Source organism: Cydia fagiglandana, chromosome 3, assembly GCF_963556715.1.
Source record: "Cydia fagiglandana chromosome 3, ilCydFagi1.1, whole genome shotgun sequence".
NCBI classification, from domain to species: Eukaryota; Metazoa; Arthropoda; class Insecta; order Lepidoptera; family Tortricidae; genus Cydia; species Cydia fagiglandana.
The window spans coordinates 21048460-21074737 of NC_085934.1; the positions used below are offsets into that span (position 1 = coordinate 21048460).

A 26278-nucleotide genomic window follows, 5' to 3' on the forward strand; every position below is an offset into this window, starting at 1 on the left:
AATAGATTTTGTGCCCAATGTTTGCGAGTGCATCATTAAGTTGTTCTTCTTGGGATTTTTTGTAGTCTCGTTACCCGATATTTTTTAGTAATCTCTGGCATTATTTCTGTAAAAAAAACAATGCATATTTATTTATTGTAGAATTAATACCCAGGTGGCCTTACACACGTATAATAAACTACCTAAAGGAAAGCCGCAGGATAAAATATTGCCAATTTCCACCCAGAAAGTTAAATCCATAATATAGAAACGGGTAAAAGAATGTTTAAAATCAGATGAGCAGTTCCAGAGATCAACTCCTACATACAAAGTTATAATTTTACAACCTCTACCTCTCTCAATGACTTAAACGATACCTATTTATAATATAACTACTGAAAAAAATACATTAAAAAATCGTAAGCTGCCAAAATAATTCATGGTGTTATTTTAATCTTTTGATCAATTTCACCACGTGTAAGTAATCAAAGACACCCCGACCCATGGATTCCCCGGTTACGTGCGCATGTGGAGGTTGTCGAGTTCAGGATTTTTTTTTATAAACTCGCGAATAAACACTGATTAACCTAAGACACTATAAAATTTACATATGTATATTAATTATTGACACAAATACAGTCAGTTTTTCAACCAATAAAACTAGGAAGAAAAGCGTACCCGCCATTAATATTTTTTTTCTAAACGAAATAATAATATTACACTCGCATCCGCTTACTGCGCGGTGAAACAACTATCAGTGTTGCCAATAAAGAAAAAATAACTGCGAAATTATTTTTCATTTCGTTAAACAAGGACTTTAGTAGCGGAGAGAAGTTGTTATCAAAGTCGACCCGCAAATCAAAGTAATCCCGGTTTACGGTAAATAATAAAATCATTTATCCATATATAGACATTTTTTTGATAATTTTATACGTTTTCATTTTGAGTTTTAGTCGTGTGTCGATAGATGGCAGTAAATTTACTGTGACTACAAAATTTACCATTGTAAATTAGATTATAGAGGGGTCCTGTCATTACAGGACCCCTCTATACTATCTATTCTTTTTGGTTAAGTGAAACCGCATGTGCTACTTACCTGTAAAAAAGCGTCTTAATTATTCTAATTGAAATGGGATGTCTAATTGTCTACCAAAACGAAACTTACTTCATTCCAAAAGTTACTCTTAGAACGTTGGAATGCAATTATGAGCACCTTAGATACTCTTTAGTTTGAAAAAGTGTTTATTTTTTTTGTTATTTGTACTAGATCGCGAGCCAAGAACAGATTTCCATGACCAATCGCCTCCCGGGTGGTAACTCGTATAGTGGTTATGGTATTTTTTACATGTTTAAGCAAGTAGCTGTCTTTCCACCGCGGCTGACAATTTTTTTGAATACACGATAGCATCTAAACTATCATCTGACGAAGTATCAAGCGGGAGGCTGACGATATTTGCTCCTGGCCCGCTTACACTTATGATCCCACATACCTTATCATCTCCATAAGTGATCCTCTGCGTCCCATTGCCATGATGCACATCCCAGTCTAGAATCATGACTCGCTTGAGTCCGTGGTTGTCCACGGCGTGCCTGGCGGCGGTGGCCACGTTGTTCAACAGACAGAACCCGCTGGGGAGGTCGTCGTCGGCGTGGTGACCGGGTGGCCGCACCACGCACACGCCGGAGCCACCGCAGGAGAGAACTGTGTCCACCATCTGTGGGTGGGAGGTATTTTGAATGGCCTTTTTGTGTAGAGGCAAATCAATCAATATATATTTATTTCAGACAGTACAGTCCATATTTATCTTGTTAGTTATGTACACTGGCGTTCAAAAGAGCATGGACATGTTTCAATTCAACCGTAATATTAAGGCAGTATGGTCGACATCTATCCATGCACTTTTGAACACCACAGTACAGTAAAACCTACTTAATATCTATGCTAGTTTAATTCATAACTCCCGCGGGAACAATATAGGCCTTTGTCCTTCAGTACACCTGCTAACCACTAAAATAAAAATAAAATAAAATGATTCACAATGGTGGGAATAAACTACACTACTTTGAAAATTCTCGAGCAAACCTCGAGCTTGCGTTCAGGATACCTTAAAGATAAATTAACAATTGTTCTTAATTATAAAGTAGGAAAGGACTCATTTTGGCGTAACAGCACGGGATCCGGAAGCTACCCTCAATGCCCCAGTCAAAAATTCATCCTGTACATGAAAAGAGAATATATACCTGTAAAACACAGCCGGTGGCGACGGCAGCGCTCTCTAGCGAGTCGGGGTGGAAGTACACGGAGTCGAACTGCTCTTTCTGATTGTTCAAATCACGCAGCTTCGTTGACGCCAACTCTTTTAACCTGTTATGACATAATTTTAACATTTTTAACATTTGTTTGATTTTTTTTACAATCAAATTGTAGTCGCCGGTTGGTCTTGGTGCATTATACTTTAGATAGGAATAATCTGGCGATAGTCAGATATAGATCTTGATGCAGATACTATAAAGTCATTTTTAGGGTTCCGTACCCAAAGGGTAAAACGGGACCCTATTACTAAGACTTCGCTGTCCGTCCGTCTGTCCGTCTGTCTGTCACCAGGCTGTATCTCATGAACCGTGATAGCTAGACAGTTGAAATTTTCGCAGATGATGTATTTCTGTTGCCGCTATAACAACAAATACTAAAAACAGAATAAAATAAAGATTTAAATGGGGCTCCCATACAACAAACGTGATTTTTGACCAAAGTTAAGCAACGTCGGGAGCGGTTAGTACTTGGATGGGTGACCGTTTTCTTTTTGCTTTTTTCGTTTTTTTTTTTTGCTTTATGGTACGGAACTCGCACTTGCCCGGTTTTTTATATGTTTAGATGCTTGACAGTAGGCTAATTCGCCAGTAACTTGCCGGTTTTAGTAACTGGCCGTCCTAACCTAAAAATGAATTCTATTCACCCATAAACAGAATTCATTTTAGTATAAGGTTTCAATAACTGGCCACGTTATTCTAAAATGAATTCTATTTATAGGTGGAAAGAATTCATTTCTAAAAGTGCATGGCCTGTTACTGGCGAATTACCCTATATATTGTTAATATTTTTTCATCTGTACCCGTTCTAGCGAAACTGATATAGAGACCGTGCGTGTTGGACGATCTGCCATCTCGTTATCAGAGGGCCTACCGCGGACCACGTTCGACGTGTTGCGTCCCTACTACACTTACGTACGAATTTACAAGTGCGACAGAGAGGCAACACGTCGAACGTGGTTCGCGGTAGGCTATCTGGACCGAATGCGAAAACAATTCAATCATAAGCTGGTGCTGCCCCCTACACTAAACGGCGGCTCTATTTCGCATACTAGGGTCCGCCATCTAATTGCTTAAATTTAAAAATGGAAACTCTATGCCTTGCGCCAATGAATAGGGGGCTTTTGTGCTACCGTCTACAGTTTTAGGAGTTTATGCACGTTCCATCCATATCGTTGCATACCAGTTTAAAAAATTATCTAAGTCAATAACATAAATTCTAAATTTAGTGCACTCGCTCTAACAGGCCAGTCTCTCTATTAGAGATGCACCGGATATCCGGCTACTATCCGGTATCCGGCCTATCCGGCCTTTATTTTAATATCCGGCCGGATATCGGATAGTGACTTTCTACCCGGCCGGATACCGGATAGTAACATTGCTTGATTTCGGAGTAAACAAATTGGATTTAAGAAACAGACACGGTCATAATGGTACCTGTTTATTTTTTTAAAACAATTTAATCATTCCACTGACTTGCACGCGCACTCATTTAGAACCTAGAAATGAGTCCACGCGAACGTTTACTAGGAAACAGGCCAAACCTGCAGAATGCGCACCTGAAAAACCGAAATGTAGGTATAGTTCCGCCGGCCGAATATCCGGCGGCCGGATACCGGATATTCGGCCAGTGTCTTGGCCGGATATCCGGTATCCGGTATCCGGCCAAACAACTATCCGTTGCATCTCTACTCTCTATGCCTTTCATATATTTGCAGAGTAAAAAGGAGCTTAAGTCCACGGAAAAAAGTCTAATTTACCTGTTCAGAAGTTTGACAGTATGCACAGCTAATATTTCTTCATCAGTAGCCGTCCTACCGGTCAGTTGGTGTACTCGCTCTAACAGACCAAAGTCTCTATGCCTTTTATATAGCTGCAGAGTAAAAAGGAGCTTAAGTCCACGGAAATAAAGTCTAATTTACCTGTTCAGATGTTTGACAGTATGCACAGCCAATATTTCTTCATCAGTAGCCGTCCTAGCGGTCAGTTGGTGTACTCGCTCTAACAGACCAAAGTCTCTATGCCTTTCATATAGTTGCAGAGTAAAAAGGAGCTTAAGTCCACGGAAATAAAGTCCAATTTACCTGTTGAGATGTTTGACAGTATGCACAGCCAATATTTCTTCATCAGTAGCCGTCCTAGCGGTCAGTTGGTGTACTCGCTCTAACAGACCAGTCTCTATGCCTTTTATATAGCTGCAGAGTAAAAAGGAGCTTAAGTCCACGGAACAAAGTCCAATTTACCTGTTCAGATGTTTGACAGTATGCACAGCTAATATTTCTTCATCAGTAGCCGTCCTAGCGGTCAGTTGGTGTACTCGCTCTAACAGACCGAAGTCTCTATGCCTTTCATATAGTTGCAGAGTAAAAAGGAGCTTAAGTCCACGGAACAAAGTCCAATTTACCTGTTCAGATGTTTGACAGTATGCACAGCTAATATTTCTTCATCAGTAGCCGTCCTAGCGGTCAGTTGGTGTACTCGCTCTAACAGACCAAAGTCTCTATGCCTTTTATATAGCTGCAGATAAAAAAGGAGCTTAAGTCCACGGAAATAAAGTCTAATTTACCTGTTCAGATGTTTGACAGTATGCACAGCCAATATTTCTTCATCTGTAGCCGTCCTAGCGGTCAGTTGGTGTACTCGGGTCTAACAGACCGAAGTCTCTATGCCTTTCATATAGTTGCAGAGTAAAAAGGAGCTTAAGTCCACGGAAATAAAGTCCAATTTACCTGTTGAGATGTTTGACAGTATGCACAGCTAATATTTCTTCATCAGTGGCCGTCCTAGCGGTGAGTTGGTGCACTCGCTCTAACAGACCGAAGTCTCTATGCCTCTCATGTATCCTTTGTATCCGCTCCGGACATTCTACGTGGCCACTGTAAAATAATACTTATGTTATACGAGATATGGTTGAAATTAGATTAATTGGTAAAATGTTCGTAGAAATACAGTGGAAACTGGATAAGTGGAATCGCAAGGGACCGGCTGTTTAGTTCCGCTTATCCAGGTTTTCCATTTATCCAGTTTTCCACTTAACCAGGTTCAAATAAAACGTTTTCTCACTTACAGAGGCTCTCGCAAACATAGGTTGTGGATGCTAGTAATGTCGCTTATAGAGGTCACGCATAATAATAATAATAAAGCTCTTTATTTCCAAACATTTTAAGTAGGTACAGTTTCTTTCCTAGGTAGTTAGTACTATTTACATACAGTATATTTAATTTTTAGTATTTAGTTTTAGTTAGTGTAGAATTTAATTATATTAAGTATTAGAGTAAGGTTAGGTAAATCTATGTTAGGTTTGTTTGGACGCCCAGTTTTGGGCAAAGGCCTCCTCCATATCACGCCATTTGTGTCGGTCTCTAGCTATTCTTTGCCATGTTTTGCCTGCCAGTTTTACTATGTCGTCTTTCCAACGTGTCTTCTGTTTGCCGCTATGTCTTGTACTTTTCTTCCTGTCATCTTTTGGATACCATTGTATGATGCGTTCGCTCCAGCGTCCGTCGTTTGCTCTAGCAATGTGGCCTGCCCATCTCCATTTAAGCTTACATACTGTATGAACTATATCCGTAATTTTCGTTATTTTTCTTATTTCTGAGCTCCTTATGCGATCTATTAGTTTTACGCCCATCATTGATCTTTCTGCTGCTCGCTGGAAAGTTCTCAGTTTATGTATAGTTTTTGCTGTTAGAGGCCAACATTGACATCCGTACGTTACTGTCGGCAGAATCGTATTATCCATTATTTTTTTCTTAAGATGTATTGGTATTTTACTTTTAAATATATCTTTTTTTGACCAATATCTTTTCCATCCCATGGATATTCTTCTTTCGATTTCTTTTTCTGTAGAGTCTTGGAATGTAATAAGCCGGCCAAGATATATATATTCTTTTGCATAAGATATTTCTTTTCCTTGTATTGTCGTGATCTTTTGTTCTCCATTTGTCATCAACTTTGTTTTTTCGACATTCATGGTAAGCCCGGCTCTACGGCTCTCCAAATCCAATGTTTGTAGCATGGCTGTTAGTCCTTCGTGGCTTTCCGACATGAGAACGATGTCGTCCGCGAATCGTAGGTGTGTGAGCTTCTCTCCGTTTATATTTATACCATGATCTGTCCAGTCTAATCGTCTAAATATCGACTCTAGCAAGGCAGTAAATAGTTTGGGCGACAGCGGATCGCCTTGTTTTACTCCTCGTCTTATTGGAAAAGTGTCTCCTAATCTTTCTAGTCTGATTTTGGCTGATCCTGTGTGATAAATTTTATTAATTATATTGATGTACTTTGGATGGACTCCTTGCTCCTTTAGACTAGACCACAGGTAAGAGTGAGAGATAGAGTCAAATGCCTTCATGTAGTCTATGAATCCTATATATATTACTTTATTGTATTCGTTGTATCGTTCTATTATCTGTGTGATCGTAAATATATGGTCCGTAGTAGAGAACCCTTTTCTGAATCCTGCTTGCTCTCTTGGTTGTTGTTCATCTAACTGTTTTGATATTCTGCTTAGTATTATAGTTGAAAATAGTTTGTAGAGCGTTGGGAGTAGACTAATTGGTCTATAGTTATCTATTAATTTCGGGTCTCCTTTTTTGTATATTAGGGTTATGAGAGAGCATTTCCAATCGTCCGGAATTTCTTCTCGTTGTATAATTTGATCGTATATTTGGCTTAAATGTTTGGACAATGGCTCTATCATGGCAATGATAGCGTCATTTGTAATCTTGTCTTCACCTGGACTTTTATCTTTTTTCATTTTTGAAATGGCATATTGTACTTCACAGTTTAATAAAGGTGGCACCTCTGTTTCAAGGTATGTAGAGCTTAACTGGTTTATCTCATTAGTAGAGTATAGTTTCGTATAAAAGTTAGTAGCTGCCTTTAATATGTCAATTCTGTTTGTTGTTTCTTTTCCATCTTGGGTGTTTACAGTTTGTATCTCTTCTTTTCGATTTTCAAATAATTTTTCTGTGCGCTTTGTAGAGCTTCTAACTTCCAGTTCTTTCTCAAGAGATGCTGTTTTCATATTTTGCCTATTTTGCTTTATTTTCCTTTTTATTTTCTTGTAAAGACTTTTGAGTTGTTTTCGTTGGTCAGGGGTTCTGCGAGTAGTATTTTTCAGTTCATTTCTCTTGACTATTAGCGACTCTATTTCTTCGGTAATATAAGTTGGTTTTCTGTCCTTTTCTTTGTTTGGTAGATTTTCCACGCAGTTTTTTATAGCTTGGACGGTTGTTTTGTATGTTAATTGGCAACTGTTATTCGACTCTATATTTTTTATCTGGTCTTCTATCATATTTTTAAGGGATTCAGACTCTAGAGGGGTGAAATGTTTATATCTGATCCCATAGTGTGATCTACTTTTCTTTGTAGTTGCCTTTATGTTATACGTGAGTCGTACTAGCCTGTGGTCAGACGAGAATGGTGTATTTATGACTTCATTGTTTTGTACGTTTTTATTGCTCTTGGTCAATATAAAATCCACTTCGTTGTGTGTTGCCATCAGGGGAAACCCAGGTCCATTTTTTCTTGTCTTTCCTTTTGAATAGTGTATTTGTGACGTATAGTTTATTTTTGAGACAGAAGTTGATAAGTTGTTGTCCTCTGTGGCTTCTTTTTCAGGTCACGCATAGTATGGTCAAATAAAAGATCAAGACTTAAATAATCATCTTGTAATCCTGACTTTTAAAAAAGCAATAAGTAATGTAAATAATCCACAGTACTCGTATACAATTTACAAAATTTCAAAAACAAAATCACTCCTAATATTTATTTATGCAAGAGAAACCGTATGGTTAAATAAATCAATGTACCGATTGTGCTTTAATGAAAAAAATCCGTCATTTAGGTTTGTTGACCTGAGTCACACTAGACTGGACACTGATATCTTCACGTGACTTCTCACTTTCATAGTCTGTTATAATTTTTAATTTATCCCGAAGAGATAAACACTTGATTTTGCGCTTAGGCATTGCTTATCTAACAGCACGGCACCGCACCACGGCTAAAAGAACCAAACTGAACGATGTGTGATCTCATACAAAATACGTAAGTAGTTAAAACACGAACCTAATATGCTATCGAAACAAACTACCCTCCTTGTGACGGTTTATTAAAAATACAAATTTTATAACGCCGAGCTATTCCACTCATAGAGGTTTTGGAGACGGCTGCTTCCAGTAACAGAGGTAAAAATAAGAAATTTTCGAAAAAACGGATTCCGCTTATAGAGGTCCCGAAATTCCACTTATAGATGTAATTCGTTGCCAAGGGACTGGAACTGACCACTTGGGTCCACTTAAAGAGGTTTTCCACTAACCCAGGTTCCACTTATCCAGTTTCCACTGTATTTATATAATAGTTTAGTTATAGTACTTACGGTTCGCATATATTTTTGTGTTTTAACATAGCTTGATCGAAAATGTAGTATACTGCATGTTGAGGTATCGTTAGGTCGGTAACTGGAAACAAATAAAAAATCATTTAAATGATTTCCCCACACTCTTTTATTTGTATCTTTACGAGTCGAAATAAAAACGATTGAGGACGAAAATATTTGAACCTCTCCCACCTCGTTTCGTCTCCCTCCCACTTAGTGGAGACTGTATATTTCTGTTCCACCTTACCTAATCTCAAATGGTTCAGCCGCTCCATAATCTTCCTCTTCGTTTCATTATCTTGCACCGGATAACAGTCCCTTGTTAAGAAACGCTCGGGTCTCGTTTCGTCTCCCTCCCACCTGACGGAGACGGTATGGTTCTGTTTCGCTCTGTCGCACACATTGGGAACGCCGTCGGTGCTGTACGTGTGTTGGTAGTTGTAGCAACGCCAGTGTTGCTTGTGTGCGTATATGCAGTTTAGAATCGTATCGCGGATTCTGAAATAAGATTTTATAAGTTATTGACAGTATAAAAAAAACCGGACAAGTGCGAGTCGTACTACGAGGATTCCGTACTTTTTAGTAGTTGTTGTTATAGCGGCAACAGAAATATGTACATCATCTGTGAAAATTTCAACTGTCTAATAGTTATCACGATTCATGTGATACAGCCTGGTGACAGACGGACGGAGTGGAGTCTTAGTAATAGAAGTCCCGTTTTTAATCTTTGGAACCCTAAAAAGGGTAGTCTATGTCCCAACAATATCCGGAGGCTGAGGGCCGCACCCTGAGCCAGCAAGGGCAAACAGGGACGCTCCGGCAGTGGAATGAGCTCCCTCCCGAGGTTTTCCCGAGGGTCTACAGTATGGGGTTCTTCAAAAAAGGAGTGTACAGGTTTTTAAAAGGTCGGCAACGCGCATGTAACACCTCTGGAGTTGCAGGCGTCCATAGGCTACGGTGACTCGCCCTGTAGCCCGGGCGTAAGAATACGGCTACGGTATCTCATGCCTGTCGTAAAAGGCGACTAAAAGGGGTTCTCGGGGTCGGAGACGGTCGCAGCTAGGGACTGTGACTGTAAAAAGAGGGGACCCACAAAGGGACTTAGCGCTAGGACGGCACTGGCGCGTTCATTGGAGATCCCAGAGCCGTCCGAAATGCGCCGAGGAGGACAATTGGGAGGTTTTTAGTCGGGGAATGTCCCAACAATGTCCGGAGGGTGAACGCCGCGCCCTCCGCCAGCGAGGGCAGACAATACCCTCCCTCTAGCACCACACACACGGACGGACAGACAATATGCTGAGACTAGACTATCTCTATTGCCTGAACAGCTTCAACTTACTCATCACTCGGTTCCCCAGTGTTCTCCAGCGCTGGTTGGGAATGCCCCAGCAATGTCCGGAGGGTGAGCGCCGCGCCCTCCGCCAGCGAGGGCAGACAGTACATCCTCACTAGCACCACACAGACAGACGGACAGACATGTTGGGACTAGACTATCTCTATTGCCTGAACAGTTTCAACTCACTCATCACTCGGTTCTCCAGTGTTCTCCAGCGCTGGCGGGGAATGTCCCAACAATGTTTATCACTAGTAGTAACGTAAGGCATGTGCAAACAAGTGTCATTGTGAAGGATGAGGAATTGGAATTAGTTGATAGTACAGTTTTTCTTGGTATAACTTTAGATTCTAAACTTCAGTGGGGTCCCCATATTGCTACTCTTTCGAGTAGACTGAGTTCTGCAGCTTTTGCAGTGAGCAAAATCCGTCAGTTAACTGATGTGAAAACAGCTCGATTAGCATATTTTAGTTACTTCCATAGCATTATGGCATATGGTATTTTACTGTGGGGCGGTGCTTCAGAGATAAATACCATTTTTGTTCTGCAGAAGCGGGCTATTCGAGCAATATATAAATTGAACCATAGAGACTCACTTAGAGATAAATTCAAGGAAATTGACATATTGACAGTGCACTGTCAATATATTTATGAGAATATTCTGTATGTACATAAAAATATTGTTAATTTTAGGAAAAATTGTGACATTCATAATATTAATACTAGAAATAAACATAAGCTCGCAGTGCCCTTCACACGGCTCCATAAAATTAAAAAATCATTCATGGGTAATTGTGTAAGATTTTATAATAAACTTCCAAACCATATTACTGAATTATCAATTAATAAATTTAAAAATTATGTAAAGCGTAAACTTATTTCTAAAGCTTATTATACCACACAAGACTACATGAGTGATAAAACAACGTGGGATTAATGGTGACTCGAAATAGATAATTCAATGTATGTACTTCTTTGTTAAGTTTTATTGACATTTAGATTTTATTCTAGAAACATTCTAGACTGTTATTTTTATACAATTTTTTTTTATGTTTGACGATCTTTTTGTGAAATTCTTAGTATTAAATTTGATCTGTACAATAATCCAATATTACTATGGAATAATATTAACTTCAATAAATTGCTCTGATAATTAGCTTAAGATAAAATATATTATTATGTAAAACGTTCATAAGTGCTTGTTACTAGGCCTACATGAATAAAGTATTTTTGACTTTGACTTGACTTTGACTTTGAATGTCCGAAGGGTGAGTGCCGCGCCCTCCGCCAGCGAGGGCAGACAGTACCCTCCCTCTAGCGCCACACAGACAGACGGACAGACATGTTGGGACTAGACTATCTCTACTGCCCGAACAGTTTCAACTTACTCATCACTCGGTTCCCCAGTGTTCTCCAGCGCTGGCGGGGAATGTCCCAACAATGTCCGGAGGGTGAGCGCCGCGCCCTCCGCCAGCGAGGGCAGACAGTACCCCCCCCCCCCCCTCTAGCGCCACACAGACAGACGGACAGACAGCATGTTGAGACTAGACTATCTCTACTGTCGGAACAGCTTCAACTTACTCATCACTCGGTTCTCCAGTGTTCTCTAGCGCTGGCGGGGAATGTCCCAACAATGTCCGCAGGGTGAGCGCCGCGCCCTCCGCCAGCGAGGGCAGACAGTACCCCCCCCCCCTCTAGCACCACACAGACAGACGGACAGACAGCATGTTGAGACTAGACTATCTCTACTGTCGGAACAGCTTCAACTTACTCATCACTCGGTTCTCCAGTGTTCTCTAGCGCTGGCGGGGAATGTCCCAACAATGTCCGCAGGGTGAGCGCCGCGCCCTCCGCCAGCGAGGGCAGACAGTACCCCCCCTCTAGCGCCACACAGACAGACGGACAGACAACATGTTGAGACTAGACTATCTCTACTGCCTGAACAGCTTCAACTTACTCATCACTCGGTTCCCCAGTGTTCTTCAGCGCTGGTGGGGAAGGCCCCAACAATGTCCGGAGGGTGAGCGCCGCGCCCTCCGCCAGCGAGGGCAGACAGTACATCCTCACTAGCACCACAGAGACAGACATGTTGAGACTAGACTATCTCTACTACCTGAACAGCTTCAACTTACTCATCACTCGGTTCCCCAGTGTTCTCCAGCGCTGGCGGGGAATGCCCCAACAATGTCCGGAGGGTTAGCGCCGCGCCCTCTCCGCCAGCGAGGGCAGACAGTACCCCCCCCCCCTCTAGCACCACACAGACAGACAGACAGACAGCATGTTGAGACTAGACTATTTCATTGCCTGCACAGTTTCAACTTACTCATCGCTCGGTTCCCCAGTCTTCTCCAGCGCTGGCGGGGAATGTCCCAACAATGTCCGCAGGGTAAGCGCCGCGCCCTCCGCTAGCGAGGGCAGACAGTATCCCCCCTCTAGCACCACACAGACAGACGGACAGACAGACATCAACATGTTGAGGAGGTGCGCGTAGCATGCTGGGGTCACTTCCATTTCACCCTGTAAAAAGAATGCCATAAGATACAAAAAGTAAAGTGTATATTTCGAATTATAAAAACGTAAATATACATAAAGTTTTATATAAACACCGCACACCACACACACACACATGTTCTAAGTTCTAAGCTGCAGCTGTGATAAACAGACGGATAGACAGGCAGATGGAGATGGTTAAAAAATATAAAATACGAATTTTTTCACACCTTTGCGTTTTAAGATTTTTTTTATCATTTGTAAGTATCTAAGTAACATCATTTAGACGACCGGTCTGGCCTAGTGGGTAGTGACCCTGCCTGCGAAGCCGATGGTCCTGGGTTCGAATCCCAGTAAGGGCATTTATTTGTATGATGATACAGATATTTGTTCCTGAGTCATGGGTGTTTTCTATGTATTCAAGTATTTGTACAGTGGCGGATTTCCCATAAGGCACAGTAGGCCCGGGCCTAGGGCGGCGAGATATTAGGGGCGGCAAATTGTGACAAAAAATTCGCTGATGATAAAAAAATATAACTCAAAATTAGGCCAGGCATCGAATTCTCAAAAAAAGGTACCTATAGAGGGGAATGCTTGAAACACAATTTTTGACTTTGTACCTAACTTTATTTGGACTATCAAGGAGGTGAACATATCAAAAGTCCCCGGCCGTAGCCTTTGAGCCGGGGGAAGAGAGAGGTTTGAAGGTCACATTTTTCAGTTTTTCGCTTATATCTCAAAAACTATGCCTTCTAACGACATGATCATTATACAGAGTGAAAGTTGGTTAAATTTGCTGCAAGGTACAATTTTTACGATATCTGGAGGGCCCTCCACACTTGTGCGCGAATCGCGGCGCGAAGCCGCGAACGCGACTGTGGCGTCGATTTCGCATATTGTTGACGCCTTCGCGCCTTGTTCCCCGTTTATAGGGTTCTGTACCTTAAAAGGAAAATTCGGAACCCTTATACTCGTGCGTCTGGCTGTCCGTCTGTCACAGCGTATTTTCTCCGAAACTGCTGGACCAATTAAGATGAAATTTGGCACACATATGTAAGTTTGTGACCCAAAGATGGACGTGTAACGTAAATAAATGACACTGATTTAAACTTTCACGATTATTAAACATTATCAAAACTTCAAACTTCTTCTAGTGCGCAAAACGTTCAAACTGATAAACAAGATCAAGTGCGGGTAGTTCGAAAAACTCGCGCGGCTAGAAGATGTTGATGTCAACTTGAGCCAGTCTTCTCCGAGACCACGGGGACAACGCCGTCCTCGAAAAGTCGGAGGTAGCAATGTACAAATTGCAGAACATTCCCAAAAAGCGGAAACGTTCTCGAGAATGTTCTCAGAACATTCCTGCAACATGGAAATTATTGTTTAAACAAGAGAATATACTTGAAATAAAGTTTAAATAGGCATAACTTAAAACTAAATGTTATTATGCATGTATTATTGTCTATTAGAATTAGCTATTTTGTTGATGTGATCAATTTACCAATAAGTTGCTTAAATTCTCACTTTATATCAGAGAACATTTCGACTTTCGACAAATTTTTCCAAAATTTTTTTTTAGTTTCATTAGAATCTAGAGGCCTCTATCTCCCGCCATGCCAAATCTCAGCGCGCTCCGACCAACTCGAAAAAATAAAAAAAAAAGTCAGCCATTTTGATTTTTTTTAATGCAGTTTGTTTTGTCCCGGGGCCTTCTATGACATTTGGTCGAGCACCCCCAACCTATCACGCACCGTTTAAAAGTTGCCATACAAAATAAAAGTGGCCAGTTTTCCCACAATTATAGCATTTTTCCAAAAAAAAATTTTTCATAGGTATCTAGGGGACCCCGAGATTTCGTCACCAAAATTTCAGCGCGCTAGGACAAAATTCAAAAATTAAAAAAAAAAAGTCGGCCATATTGAAAAAAAAATGGCGGCGTCAAAACCTGCCAGGGTCCCTCTATGACATTTGGTCGAGCACCCCCCACCTAAGTCTGACCGTTTGGCCGGGCCGTCATACATTTTTCTGACCGGAAGCGGACGACCAAAAGTCGGAATTTTCTGGGGGTAAGGACTACACCTAAACTATCGTGAATATTCATGGTATAAACTACGATAAATAAATAAATTCTCGTTCTCGAGAACATTCTCAGAAGTTACCGAGAATTTCTCATGTGGAAAGTTTCGCAACTTTGGAAAGTTCTCATGCGTGCATTGCTAGTCGGAGGTAAATCTTAAAACTTAAATACGCGATTAAGTCCCGTTGTGCAGTTTTGATAATGTAAATAAATGAATTTTAAATATGGAGGCCATTTTTGGGGGGTAAATGAGAAAAGGAGGATGGGCAGATTTGTATGGACACTGGCCTATGAACCAATAACAATAAGCGACATACCATTGGAAAGGTTTTTTTATATACTCCATTTTTTTGTATGGCGAGACTTGTCAAATCTCTGTTTAAAAAAAAGTTATGACACAAAAAAAACATAAGAAAACGAATAAATAACTAAAATATCGTGACTCCAAATCATCCACAATAACAAAACCTTAATGATATCTGCGACACAGGAACTTAGTATCGAAAAAATCTATACAGCTACGTTTAAACTCATACTACTTTCTGCGGTGATAACTTTTTTCACACAGATTTGGGACTACCTGCCATAGTAAAAGTTTTAGAACTTAGAATAAGCTATCCAGTGACATATCGCTTGTCCTTATTGGTCATTAGGCCAATTAGCCCACCCTCCTTTGAAAATAAAGTTTTTCAAACTACATATGTGGTGTTACATATCAAATCAAAGAGCTCATTGTAAGAATCTCAAATATTTTTTTTTAAATAATTTAATTTAATAAATAGTTTAGCATTAGCAGTTATTCAAGAAAATAGGCAAAAAAAATGTTTTTATTATGTTTCTTTTTTAGAATTTTTGAATGTTTTTGTTGTAGGTACATAAAAGTCAATGTTATTGGTAAAACTGTCACTTAAAGTGAATACGTATTGCTTATTTTTTTTTTGTAAATCCTATGTTCCTATGATCATGTCACAAGGACATATAGTTTCTGAGATATAATAAGCGAAAAACCGAAAAATGTGACCTTCAAACCAAACCCCTTTTTTATATTTGATATGTTCACCACCTAACGAGTCCAAAAAAGTTACTTAAAGTTCCCAAGCATTTCCCTCTTATAATATATCTTTTCGTTGCCTGATCTAAATGTAGTCTATATGATGGGTGTTGAAGCTGATAAAGGGGCGGCTACAATGCTTGGGGCCTAGGGCGGCAAAGACTGCAAATCCGCCACTGTATTTGTATATTATATATATCGTTCTCTGAGTACCCACAACACAAGCCTTCTTGAGCTTACTGTGGGACTTAGTCAATCTGTGTAAGAATGTCCTATAATATTTATTTATTTATCAAATCTGACGTTCTACGGGTACCTAAACATACCATATGGCGGCTGGCGCTTGCGCTATTATTTAAACGCTCCAATAATAACTACGCGACGTAAGCGCCGATCACTATAAGGTACCTTTAAGCCTTTATAAGGCAGAGGGAATATATTTCCCACCTGGTTTTGAACTTTATTTCATAGTGATAGGATTCAATTTTGCATAATTCCCGACACCGTTATGTCTTATAAAGGGTTAACAGTGGGACGTCTCATATGATCGCAATGAATTAAAGATTATTCGAAATAATGAAGGTACAGTGGCGTCCAAAAGTGCATGGATAGATGTCGACCGTAAAGCCTATATTACTGTTGAAACATCTCCATCCACTTTTGAACGCCAGTGTACTTAAAACTTCTCTCATTATCGTAACGAATGAATGACACAAGTGAATGCCCGATGACGACTGAAAATGAACCTAAACGCGACAGCTATAAAGTCTGATTCCAATTGCCCAAATCCAACCTTTTCATCGCCCAACGCGGCGTCGTACCCCGCCGACACGACTATCAGTTGTGGCGAGAACTGAAAGAGACAGAGATAGGTTATATGTGTAGGAGTGAAAGAGATACCTCGGGGCAGCCGACCGCAGCGTCGTAGCCGGCGGATATAATGATCAGCTCGGGTTGGTACTATGGGAAAAAAATAAGAATGTTAATTTTGTACACACAACACTATTAAATGATCATTGTTGGACCTTGTGCCTTTACAATACGGCCTAAGAACTGTTAGTTAACGGTGAAAACGATGGTGCAAAGTTCAGATGTCAATTATTTTATTTTATGAAAATCACGTCTCGATAGATCAGTAAAAGTTGTCAGAAAGCACAAATTGAAATTAATAAATGGTTCATATTGATTGATCTATAGTAGAGATGCCACGAATATTCGGCAACTATTCGGTACTCGGCCTATTCTTGGAAAGTAGTTAAACACGAAGGCAATTTTTTGAACATTTTTTGATTACAAAATATTAGATTTTTATCATGGCAGACCCATGATCTTTGATTGACTCTAATTACATTCATAATTCTTTTCAACATAAAAATATATATTAGCAAACGTTGTGCTTTGATGGCGAACAGTTTTCATAATTATTGTGACTCAAAATGTTCGCATGTCATGCCGAATATTCGGTATTCGGGCGAGAGAGGAGCCGAATATTCGGTATTCGGCCAAATTCACTATTCGGGGCATCTCTAATCTACATATAGCCCTCCTCATCGGTTTTGATGACGGCGACCTCAGCCATTATGAATTACGCCTATTCTTTTTCTTCCTCGCGTTATCCCGGCATTTTGCCACGGCTCATGGGATCCTGGGGTCCGCATGACAACTAATCCCATCATTTGACGTAGGCACTAGTTTTTACGAGAGTGACTGCCATCTGTTCCAAAATATTGAAAAATAAATACACAGTATAATTATTTACCTATAGATTACAGGAAAACCTATTAGAAATGTGCAGTCAAGCGTGAGTCGGGCTTAATTACTTAGTTTTTGGTCAGACTCCTAATAAAGGCTTTTTAAAGAAATTTCACTTACTTTTAACATAGAAAAATACCTTATTAAAAATTGCGTATAATGTATGGAACCCTTAAAACGCGAGTCCGACTCGAACATGACCGTTTTTTTCCGATCATAACTAACCAGCCTACATTAGATAAAAGATAAAGATAAAAAATTGTTTATTCAAGTAGGCATATTACAATGCGCTTATGAACGTCAAATAAACCTTTACCGGCTCCAACCGTACACCTCTGCCCCGAGAAGATTTAAATCCCCCCTCAATTGGAGGAGGGTATCCCAATATGGGACCGGCAACAAACTCGGCGGGATACATCTTTTCAAAACATTATTACATCTTATAATTAACATGCATTACGAGTAATTAAGAAAAATACAATTTAAATTACTATAGAATTCATGCAATTATACTCAGTGAGTACATAACTTTATACAAATACGTAGCTCTTTCAGAAAACATATCAAATTCTTACAAAAGGAAAAGAAATAAGATCAATAAAAGAAATGAGAATACATATTATATGAATCTGACTGATTGTTATGAGATGCTTTCATACAATTTGATGTGCTTTTTACCTGAGCTGAGTCACCTTAACTCTACACATAATACAATGCTTTTAATTGCTACTTGTCGTTATTACAGTTTCTGGCTTGGACCATGCATCAAAATTCAAAATTTTATTTGCTAAAAATGCACGTACATATTAGATGTTATCATATACAATAGAATGTAGGTATCAGCGCATTTAGCCAGAAGGCATGCAAATCAGAAAATATAAGACATATTTACAAATATTTACAAAAACATATTTACAGATATACAAATAACTTAAAATTGAAACTAGAACTAGAACATATCAAACCAAAACTAAAAAGAAAATACGGCTATGCCTATGGTCATCTATGGTTAAGTTATTTGTGGTCAATTTAAAAGCTAGCAAGAAAATGTTTAACGGAATACATCAAATGTCAAGAGAAATAATTTATTTTAAAAGGATGTAATTGTTAAATATGTCAAATAATTGAATTTATACAAGTCATTGCTTAATATTAAAAAATTCAGTAATTGAGTAAAAACAGTGCTCATTCAAAAACTTAACCAATAGATGCATGTTTGTCTGTCAAGTAGTCCTCGACTCTGTAATAAGCCTTCAACATCAATGACTTTTTTAAGTAATTCTTAAGAGCTGGAAAGGGTAATCTTAAAGCATCCTCAGGTAACTTGTTATAAAAATGAATGCATTGCCCAACGAATGACTTCTGTACTTTACGAACACGAAACTTTCTGATAGCAAGCTTGTTTTTATTTCTAGTATTATAGTTATGGACATCAGAATTCTTAGTGAAGGAGTCTAGATTCTTAACAACATAAATAATACTATCATATATGTATTGGGAAGCGACAGTTAAAATATTAATTTCTTTAAAAAGTTCTCTTAATGATTCACGCACCCTTAAATTATATATAGAACGAATGGCTCTCTTTTGTAAGACAAATATAGTCTGTATGTCAGCTGCTTTGCCCCAAACCAGAATACCATATGACATTACACTATGAAAATAACTATAATAAACAAGGCGAGCTGTTTCAACATTAGTCAATTGTCTAATTCTCCTCACAGCGTAAGCGGCCGAACTTAATTTGTTTGCTAGTGTTCTTATATTAGTTTTCTTAGCATTAAGAAGCAAATTGTTCATAGTAAACCAGTTAAGTACATTAACGAGTGTGCTGTTAATTACACTGTAATCGGTAGATTTCCGATCAACCTTAAAAACTAATGATGTGTCATCAGCAAAAAGAACAATTTCACAAAGATTTTCTACTACACATGGCAAATCATTTATATAAACCAAAAACAGGAATGGACCCAAAATAGAACCTTGTGGCACTCCTAATTGGACTACAGTACCGCTAGACCGGGTTTTGTTTACAACAACTGTTTGTGTTCTGTTGCTAAGATAAGAAGACATAAAGTTTAGGGCATTTACTGACAGACCATAGTGTTCTAATTTCAAAATGAGCGTTCCATGATCCACACAATCAAATGCTTTAGAAAGATCACAAAATATGCCAATTGCATCACAAGAATTTTCCCAAATATCATAAATATGTTTAATAAGTACCGAAGCAGCATCGGTCGTGGAACGGCCCTTTGTGAAACCAAACTGATTGCTTGTAAGTAAAGTATGTCTGTTGAAGTGACCCAGTAGATCATTTAACATTAACTTTTCAAAAACTTTACTTAGTACAGGAAGTATTGATATTGGACAGAAATTAGCCATATCACTCGAATCACCCGATTTAAAAAGAGGTATGACTTTGCTATATTTCATAAGATCTGGAAAGACGCCTTGTGAAATTGAAATATTATAAATTACGGCTAAGTAAGGCGCTATTACGTCTAAGACATGACTAATGACTCTAACGGATGTTCCCCATAAGCCTTCCGTTTTCTTTAAATTGAGTGACTTGAATGTTTTAACAATAATTGCTGAATCTACTAGACTAAACTCAAAGTTAATATTACATTTCTTAACATTAGCACAAAGTAAGGAATGAGCTCGAGACGAAGATGAATGTAAACATTTTAATATAAGCAGACACCGCAGCCTATGGACGCTATATAGTATGGTACCTCAAGGGCCATGGGTAAGAGCAGCTGCGTCCATATAGTGATGTAGTCGGCACCGCCCATGCCGGTGTGGTTGAGGGGCACGTTGAGGGAGTGCCCGGACCCCCGGCCGCAGCCCGTGTAGTGGAAGTCGGACACCGCAGCCTATGGACGCTATATAGTATAATACCTCAAGAGCCATGGGTAAGAGCAGCTGCGTCCATATAGCGATGTAGTCGGCACCACAGTGTTTTCAGTTCAAAGAAGTAGTGAATCCGATGTACTTGGATATGCTTGGGAAACTTAACGACAGAGGGCGTGAAAACCAATTTTATAAGTCTTTCAAATCTTGTATAATCTGTGATGCCGCATCCATCTTTTTCGTTATGCGCAATTAACAAAAGAAAATAAATAACATAATAATTTAGTTTTACTTATTGCTTGCCTGTTAAAATATTTTTGATTCATATATATAATAATAAAATATTCATTGAATGTTTTTTCTTTAAATTAGTCCATTTTAAAATCATAATTTGCACAAATTTTAAGATACAATTTAGATAAATATGGAAGGAACGGAACGTTATTGACAGACCCGCCATGACGTTTTTATTTCAATATTTTACTTTCTTGTTATTCTAGATGCTTGAAAGTGCTCTGAAACGATTCTCTTGTGATTTTATACGACTGCGCTTGCCCCGGACTCTGATAAATCTGTTTTTATGTGAATATACCTGGTGTGTTCAACGGACTCTGATTTGCTGCTTGGATTGGTTATTTGCGACAATGGTTCGAAACAGTGTGATGTGTTGTGTACCTAATTGCGGTAAAATGCGTAAGTATTCATATGAATATTTTTCATTTTCAAGTGTGGGGCAATAATATTTAACCCTGAAATATAAATATGGAACTATGACCCCAGTAAGGCCTACTTCATGTGCAATATAACTTGGCGTTTTCGAATATAACTTTGACAAAATTGTCATGATTTATTAGCACTGCGTGGTATTTTATTGACTTGTAATAATACTTAGATTATATTTCTTTAATACATATAACACTATCATGTATATACGCAGTCTGGGTATTTTTCCAAATAAGTGTTATAAGTTATATAGAGTAGAAGTATTTTCCTATTAAGGACCGGGTCCTTCAAAGGCTTTTCTTTAGCATTGTTAAAAAACACAATATCAACACTAGGTTTTTATCATTTCTTACCTTGACTTAAGTGCAGTTTCATAGGGTCATTGTGCTAGTTTTCGTCCGGTGTCAGTTTCCGTCCACTTGACGAAATTTGAGTATAAACCTTCATTGCTGCACAATTTTGGACTTATTGTATCCTTAATATCTAAACAATTTATCTATCCACATAAAAATTATATTTCGCAAGTAGCAAATTATAAATCAAATGTGTTATTTACCAATCCGTCAAGTGGAGGGAAACTGACACTGGACGGAAAACTGACGCAATTACCCTATGTGATATTTTTTTAACTTATTTAAGTTAATATAGACATTCATTGAACATCTAAAGATCATTCTGATAGTGTACCTACCTACTTAAGTCTGTACTAGTGTTACTGTAATAATACATATACATTTCTTTTTTTTTTCAGGATTAGATAATGTGATTCTTCAGAAATTTCCCTGCCCAATTAATGAGGCTGATCGGTTTCGTACTTGGATTTACTCTGTTGGTGGAGTCCTCTTGAAAACTTTTTTGGCTGTGTGAGAAGCCATGGTGCAAGAAGCAACAACCCGACGTTACAGAAGACAGAATGCGAGAAATAACGAGGAACTATTATTTAAAACGAAGGAAATGCTCCAATCGATGAACAGTGAGCTAAATAAGTTTTTCCATAAGAGTGTAGTCTAATTTGATAGAAGTTTTTACTTATTTCTATACTTTTAATAGATAGCTTGTCTTAAAAGCGATGATTATGAATGAATACTGTCAATTAGCATTGATTTTGTAATGTAAAAATAAAACTGTAATCACATTTATTGTTTTTCAATTACTGGTCTGGGCAAACTGAACGAGGTCACATCATTGTGTGATCTTCGTTAGCGGTTTTCTGGCGAGGACTACAATGAAGGTTCACACTTGATGTGATCTGGTTCCGTTTGCACGGACTCAGAACGCAAACGTCAAACCTTAGCTATTTAAAAAGCCCGCCACTACTTGTATAGCTGTATTAATAGGTATGGATATATACACATTTGAAAAGTTGCAGTGAACTATCAATAGATGGCGCTGCATTCGAAAACCTTGACTGATAACTCTATACCCTAATATTCAATATACTCTATGGTCGGCACCGCCCATGCCGGTGTGGTTGAGGGGCACGTTGAAGGAGTGCCCGGACCCCCGGCCGCAGCCCGTGTAGTGGAAGTCGGACACCGCAGCCTATGGACGCTATATAGTATAGTACCTCAAGGGCCATGGGTAAGAGCAGCTGCGTCCATATAGCGATATAGTCGGCATCGCCCATGCCGGTGTGGTTGAGGGGCACGTTGAAGGAGTGCCCGCAGCCCCGGCCGCAGCCCGTGTAGTGGAAGTCGGACACCGCAGCCTATGGACGCTATATAGTATAGTACCTCAAGGGCCATGGGTAAGAGCAGCTGCGTCCATATAGCGATGTAGTCGGCATCGCCCATGCCGGTGTGGTTGAGGGGCACGTTGAAGGAGTGCCCGCAGCCCCGGCCGCAGCCCGTGTAGTGGAAGTCTGACTGCCGCAGGTTCGGCCAGAAGGCGCCGTGCTCGTAGCGGTGCACCGAGAAGTATACCACCCTGAGAAATCACATTAAATTGATGAACAGATATAGGATTCTATGGGGCAGAATTTATTGACAGCTAAGGAGTTCTTATATCGATAAACTCAATTATCGATAGTTTTTCCTAATACCGCCTCCAGCTTCGTTAAACGAATAGAAGTTTGTAAATGTATTTTATTTGTAGTATTATTTCGGGGTCGATGATAAAGTGTACACAATCTTATATGACCGCTAGATTAAAAAATAATACGATAAGTGAAGTTTCAAAAATCCCTTCAAAATAAAGAAAACGGAAAGTTAGTTATTATTTTGTTTCATGTTAATACTTTGAATAAAATTTATTTTTACAAACAAAACTTGGAGCGATCACTAGTACATGAGAGAAACATCGATACCTAATTGAGTTTATCGATATAGAAACTCCTTGGCTGTCAATAAATTCTGCCCCATAGAATCCAATGTCTGTTAATGAAGTATAAGCAGTCAAACAAGTTTGTCAGTAATGTAATGTCAGTAAAAAAGGCGGAAAAATCAAATTTTCTACGGGACGGTAACCCCTCGCGCCTACATTATTTAAATTTGCCGCTCTTTTCTACTGACGGAAATAGCTCGACAGAGTATACATAAGCTGGGTAAAGTTCATAGATCAGACCAGAGTCAAAACCGATCGTTTCAGTTCCAACTCAAAGAATATTTGACTACTAATCAAATCAGTTATTTTATTCGAACTGTCAAAAGGATAGCTACTATGGAATTTATATGAAACACCAGCATGTGACGTCACGATCAAATTACCTACTCTTCATAGTTTTGATACGGGTTTTAAAATAGAAATTGTGTCTAAAAATAACTGCTGTCCACGTTTCTCCATTAATCTTCTGGTGCTTTATTTCAACTATTGTGTGAAATAATGTTTGTTAAATATGTACAGTCAAATACCCTATTAGAATGGTATTCACAGAATAGCACCACCCCATCTCGTCCCGTGGGTGTCGTATAAGGCGACTAAGGGAAAACTGGCGACAGATATGCATATGCGTATCCTTAGCGGGGTCCTTGCTCACAAGAGCTGTGCGCGCGCCACATCGAAAAAAAAAAGTTTTATTAACCTTGGATCGTCGTAGAACATCTGCAGCGTGGCTTGTCCGTGATGCACATCCCAATCGACTATTAATACCCTAAAACAAAATGTGTATATTTAACATTGAGCCTGTGGAAGATTTTTCTTAAGTCGCGCTAAAAAAGAGTAGCAGCAAAAATATATCCAGCTGCAAAAATATATGGCAATGTCTCATGAATCTAGTATATAACTGGATCAGGCTTGAGGAGTGGGGGGAAATGACCGAACAGGATAGTCTTATGTATCTTTCAGTAGGAGTAGCAGCGAAGGCGCTATTATTGTTTGTCCTTGTCATAGTCTCACATTTTTTTATTCCCCACCGTAAATTTTGTATGTAGGTATGGTGGCAAAAAATTAATTCGACCAATCATAGTATCGCATTGCGTATGTTTTGTCCCTCACGGCTCGGCCACGACATCGAGCGACTTACGACGGCTGGAGCGATAACCATAGGTTGGAGCGTGACACAGCGATCGGACCTTTCGCTCCAACCTATGGTTACCGCTCCCGCCGTCGCAAGTCGCTCGATGTCGTGGCCGAGCCGTCACGGAGGCACGCGTATGGCACTTCTATAGGATCCTACCTTCTATGCACTGTCCGGTCTACCATATGTCAATGGTCGAAAAATACGTGGGCCATACTGAAAATTTCTGGATTCCGATATATGAGACGACATATTGTATCTAAGTGGCCACCAGTCCAGGAATTTTCAGTGTGTCCTAAGTTACATGACAAGCTAGAAGTCACACTTTAAAACTAACTTACCTATTTAGGCCTCGTTTGTCGATTGCATGTTTAGCAGCCAACGCTACGTTATTATAGAAGCAGTAGCCACAAGGCTCGGCGCGCATGGCGTGGTGTCCGGGCGGCCGGACGAACGCGGCGCCATTTTGGATCTCCCCGGACACTATACGGTCCACCATGTCGATGGTTGAGCCGGCGGATAGAAGAGCGAGCTCGTGGGTGCTCTGGAAAGAAAAGGACGCATAAATTGGCTTTTGATACATTTACACGGTTTTTTAAACTCTGCAATTGTACCAATTATAGTCCGTTTTATTAGGATTAGAAAGAAGGTAAGCACTCTTGACACGTATTTTTAATAAAAAACCGGACAAGTGCCAGTCGGACTCGCCCACCGAGGGTTTCGTACTTTTTAGTATTTGTTGTTATAGCGGCAACAGAAATACATCATCTGTGAAAATTTCAACTGTCTAGCTATCACGGTTCGTGAGATACAGCCTGGTGACAGACGGACGGACGGACGGACAGCGCAGTCTTGGTAATAGGGTCCCGTTTTACCCTTTGGGTACGGAACCCTAAAAAACCTTTATAAAAATATTTTCAGTAAAAAGACGTCATTGTTTACCTTTTTTCTAATGCTATAAAACGAACTATAAGTATAGGTATCGGCACCAGAGTTGAGGTCACTATACTCACTAACATCACAGTACAAGAACAATAGTGAATCTTCATAGAAATGTGCCGCTGCCGGCTTAAATGTGTGCGTGCGCGCCGGACGCCGTGTACGCACGCGCTGCCACGCACACATTAGCATAAAATACGCGACTGTGATTGCGTGCATTCGAGTACGCTGCCCACCCGCTCGCATTTGTCTGCTCTGACGGTAGGCCTCAGCACACATGTGACACCCTTAATATAGGAACATCCATTCCCTACGAATACCGCTTAGCGTTACTTGTTAGTCTCCATAGGCTACGGTGGCTAAAATTGAGAAAAAAACTCTTTAAAAATTGAATTTAGCGCGGAGCAAGTACCAGGGCCTCATGAGTTACGAGAAGGTGACGTTGACCAACCCGCCGTGGGGCGCGGGGCGCGGCGGCCGGGTCGCGTATCAGTATGAAGGTACAATAAAAGTGACAACCCTAAGCGCCAACGCAAGAGTAGGCAAATAACTTTCCGAGCGGCCTTAGATTCACTACGGTTCTTAGTGTACTGTGCTAACATGTTGTTAAAAACATTTATTTCAGGAAACTAAGTGGCCCATATAAATACCTTAAAACTAGCATATATGTATGTCGGGGCTTAATGTAGGTTTAGGTATTCAGGAATGGCTAGATGCACTAGGTAGTACATCCGTAGGGCGTAGATAATTAACGCGAGAACAAGTACGCGAGGCGTAATGCAGTCTCTATTGCTACTGTCCGACCAGATTGAGATTCAATCCCAGAGTGACGCCAGCTTGCAGCCTGGCGATCCCACTCACTTTAGTCCACAAAAACCATAAGCTAATTAATTATCAAACAGAGCAATTTCCGAGAACACATTCAGACGTTG

General features: G+C 39.7%; 1 protein-coding gene across 1 annotated transcript in view; it reads right to left on the reverse strand.

Moving 5' to 3' along the window:
• The window catches only part of LOC134680364 (histone deacetylase 6), a 57327-nt gene that overhangs the window by 7882 nt on the left and 23167 nt on the right, over positions 1-26278 (reverse strand). The window contains exons 6-16 of the mRNA XM_063539491.1: positions 24749-24951; positions 23973-24041; positions 22687-22879; positions 16523-16582; positions 16416-16475; positions 12328-12521; positions 8919-9169; positions 8672-8753; positions 5019-5165; positions 2221-2344; positions 1470-1694 (exon numbers count right to left, since the gene is read on the reverse strand). Of these exons, the coding sequence (XP_063395561.1) occupies positions 1470-1694; positions 2221-2344; positions 5019-5165; positions 8672-8753; positions 8919-9169; positions 12328-12521; positions 16416-16475; positions 16523-16582; positions 22687-22879; positions 23973-24041; positions 24749-24951 (1608 nt within the window). The remainder of the gene's footprint in view (positions 1-1469; positions 1695-2220; positions 2345-5018; positions 5166-8671; positions 8754-8918; positions 9170-12327; positions 12522-16415; positions 16476-16522; positions 16583-22686; positions 22880-23972; positions 24042-24748; positions 24952-26278) is intronic.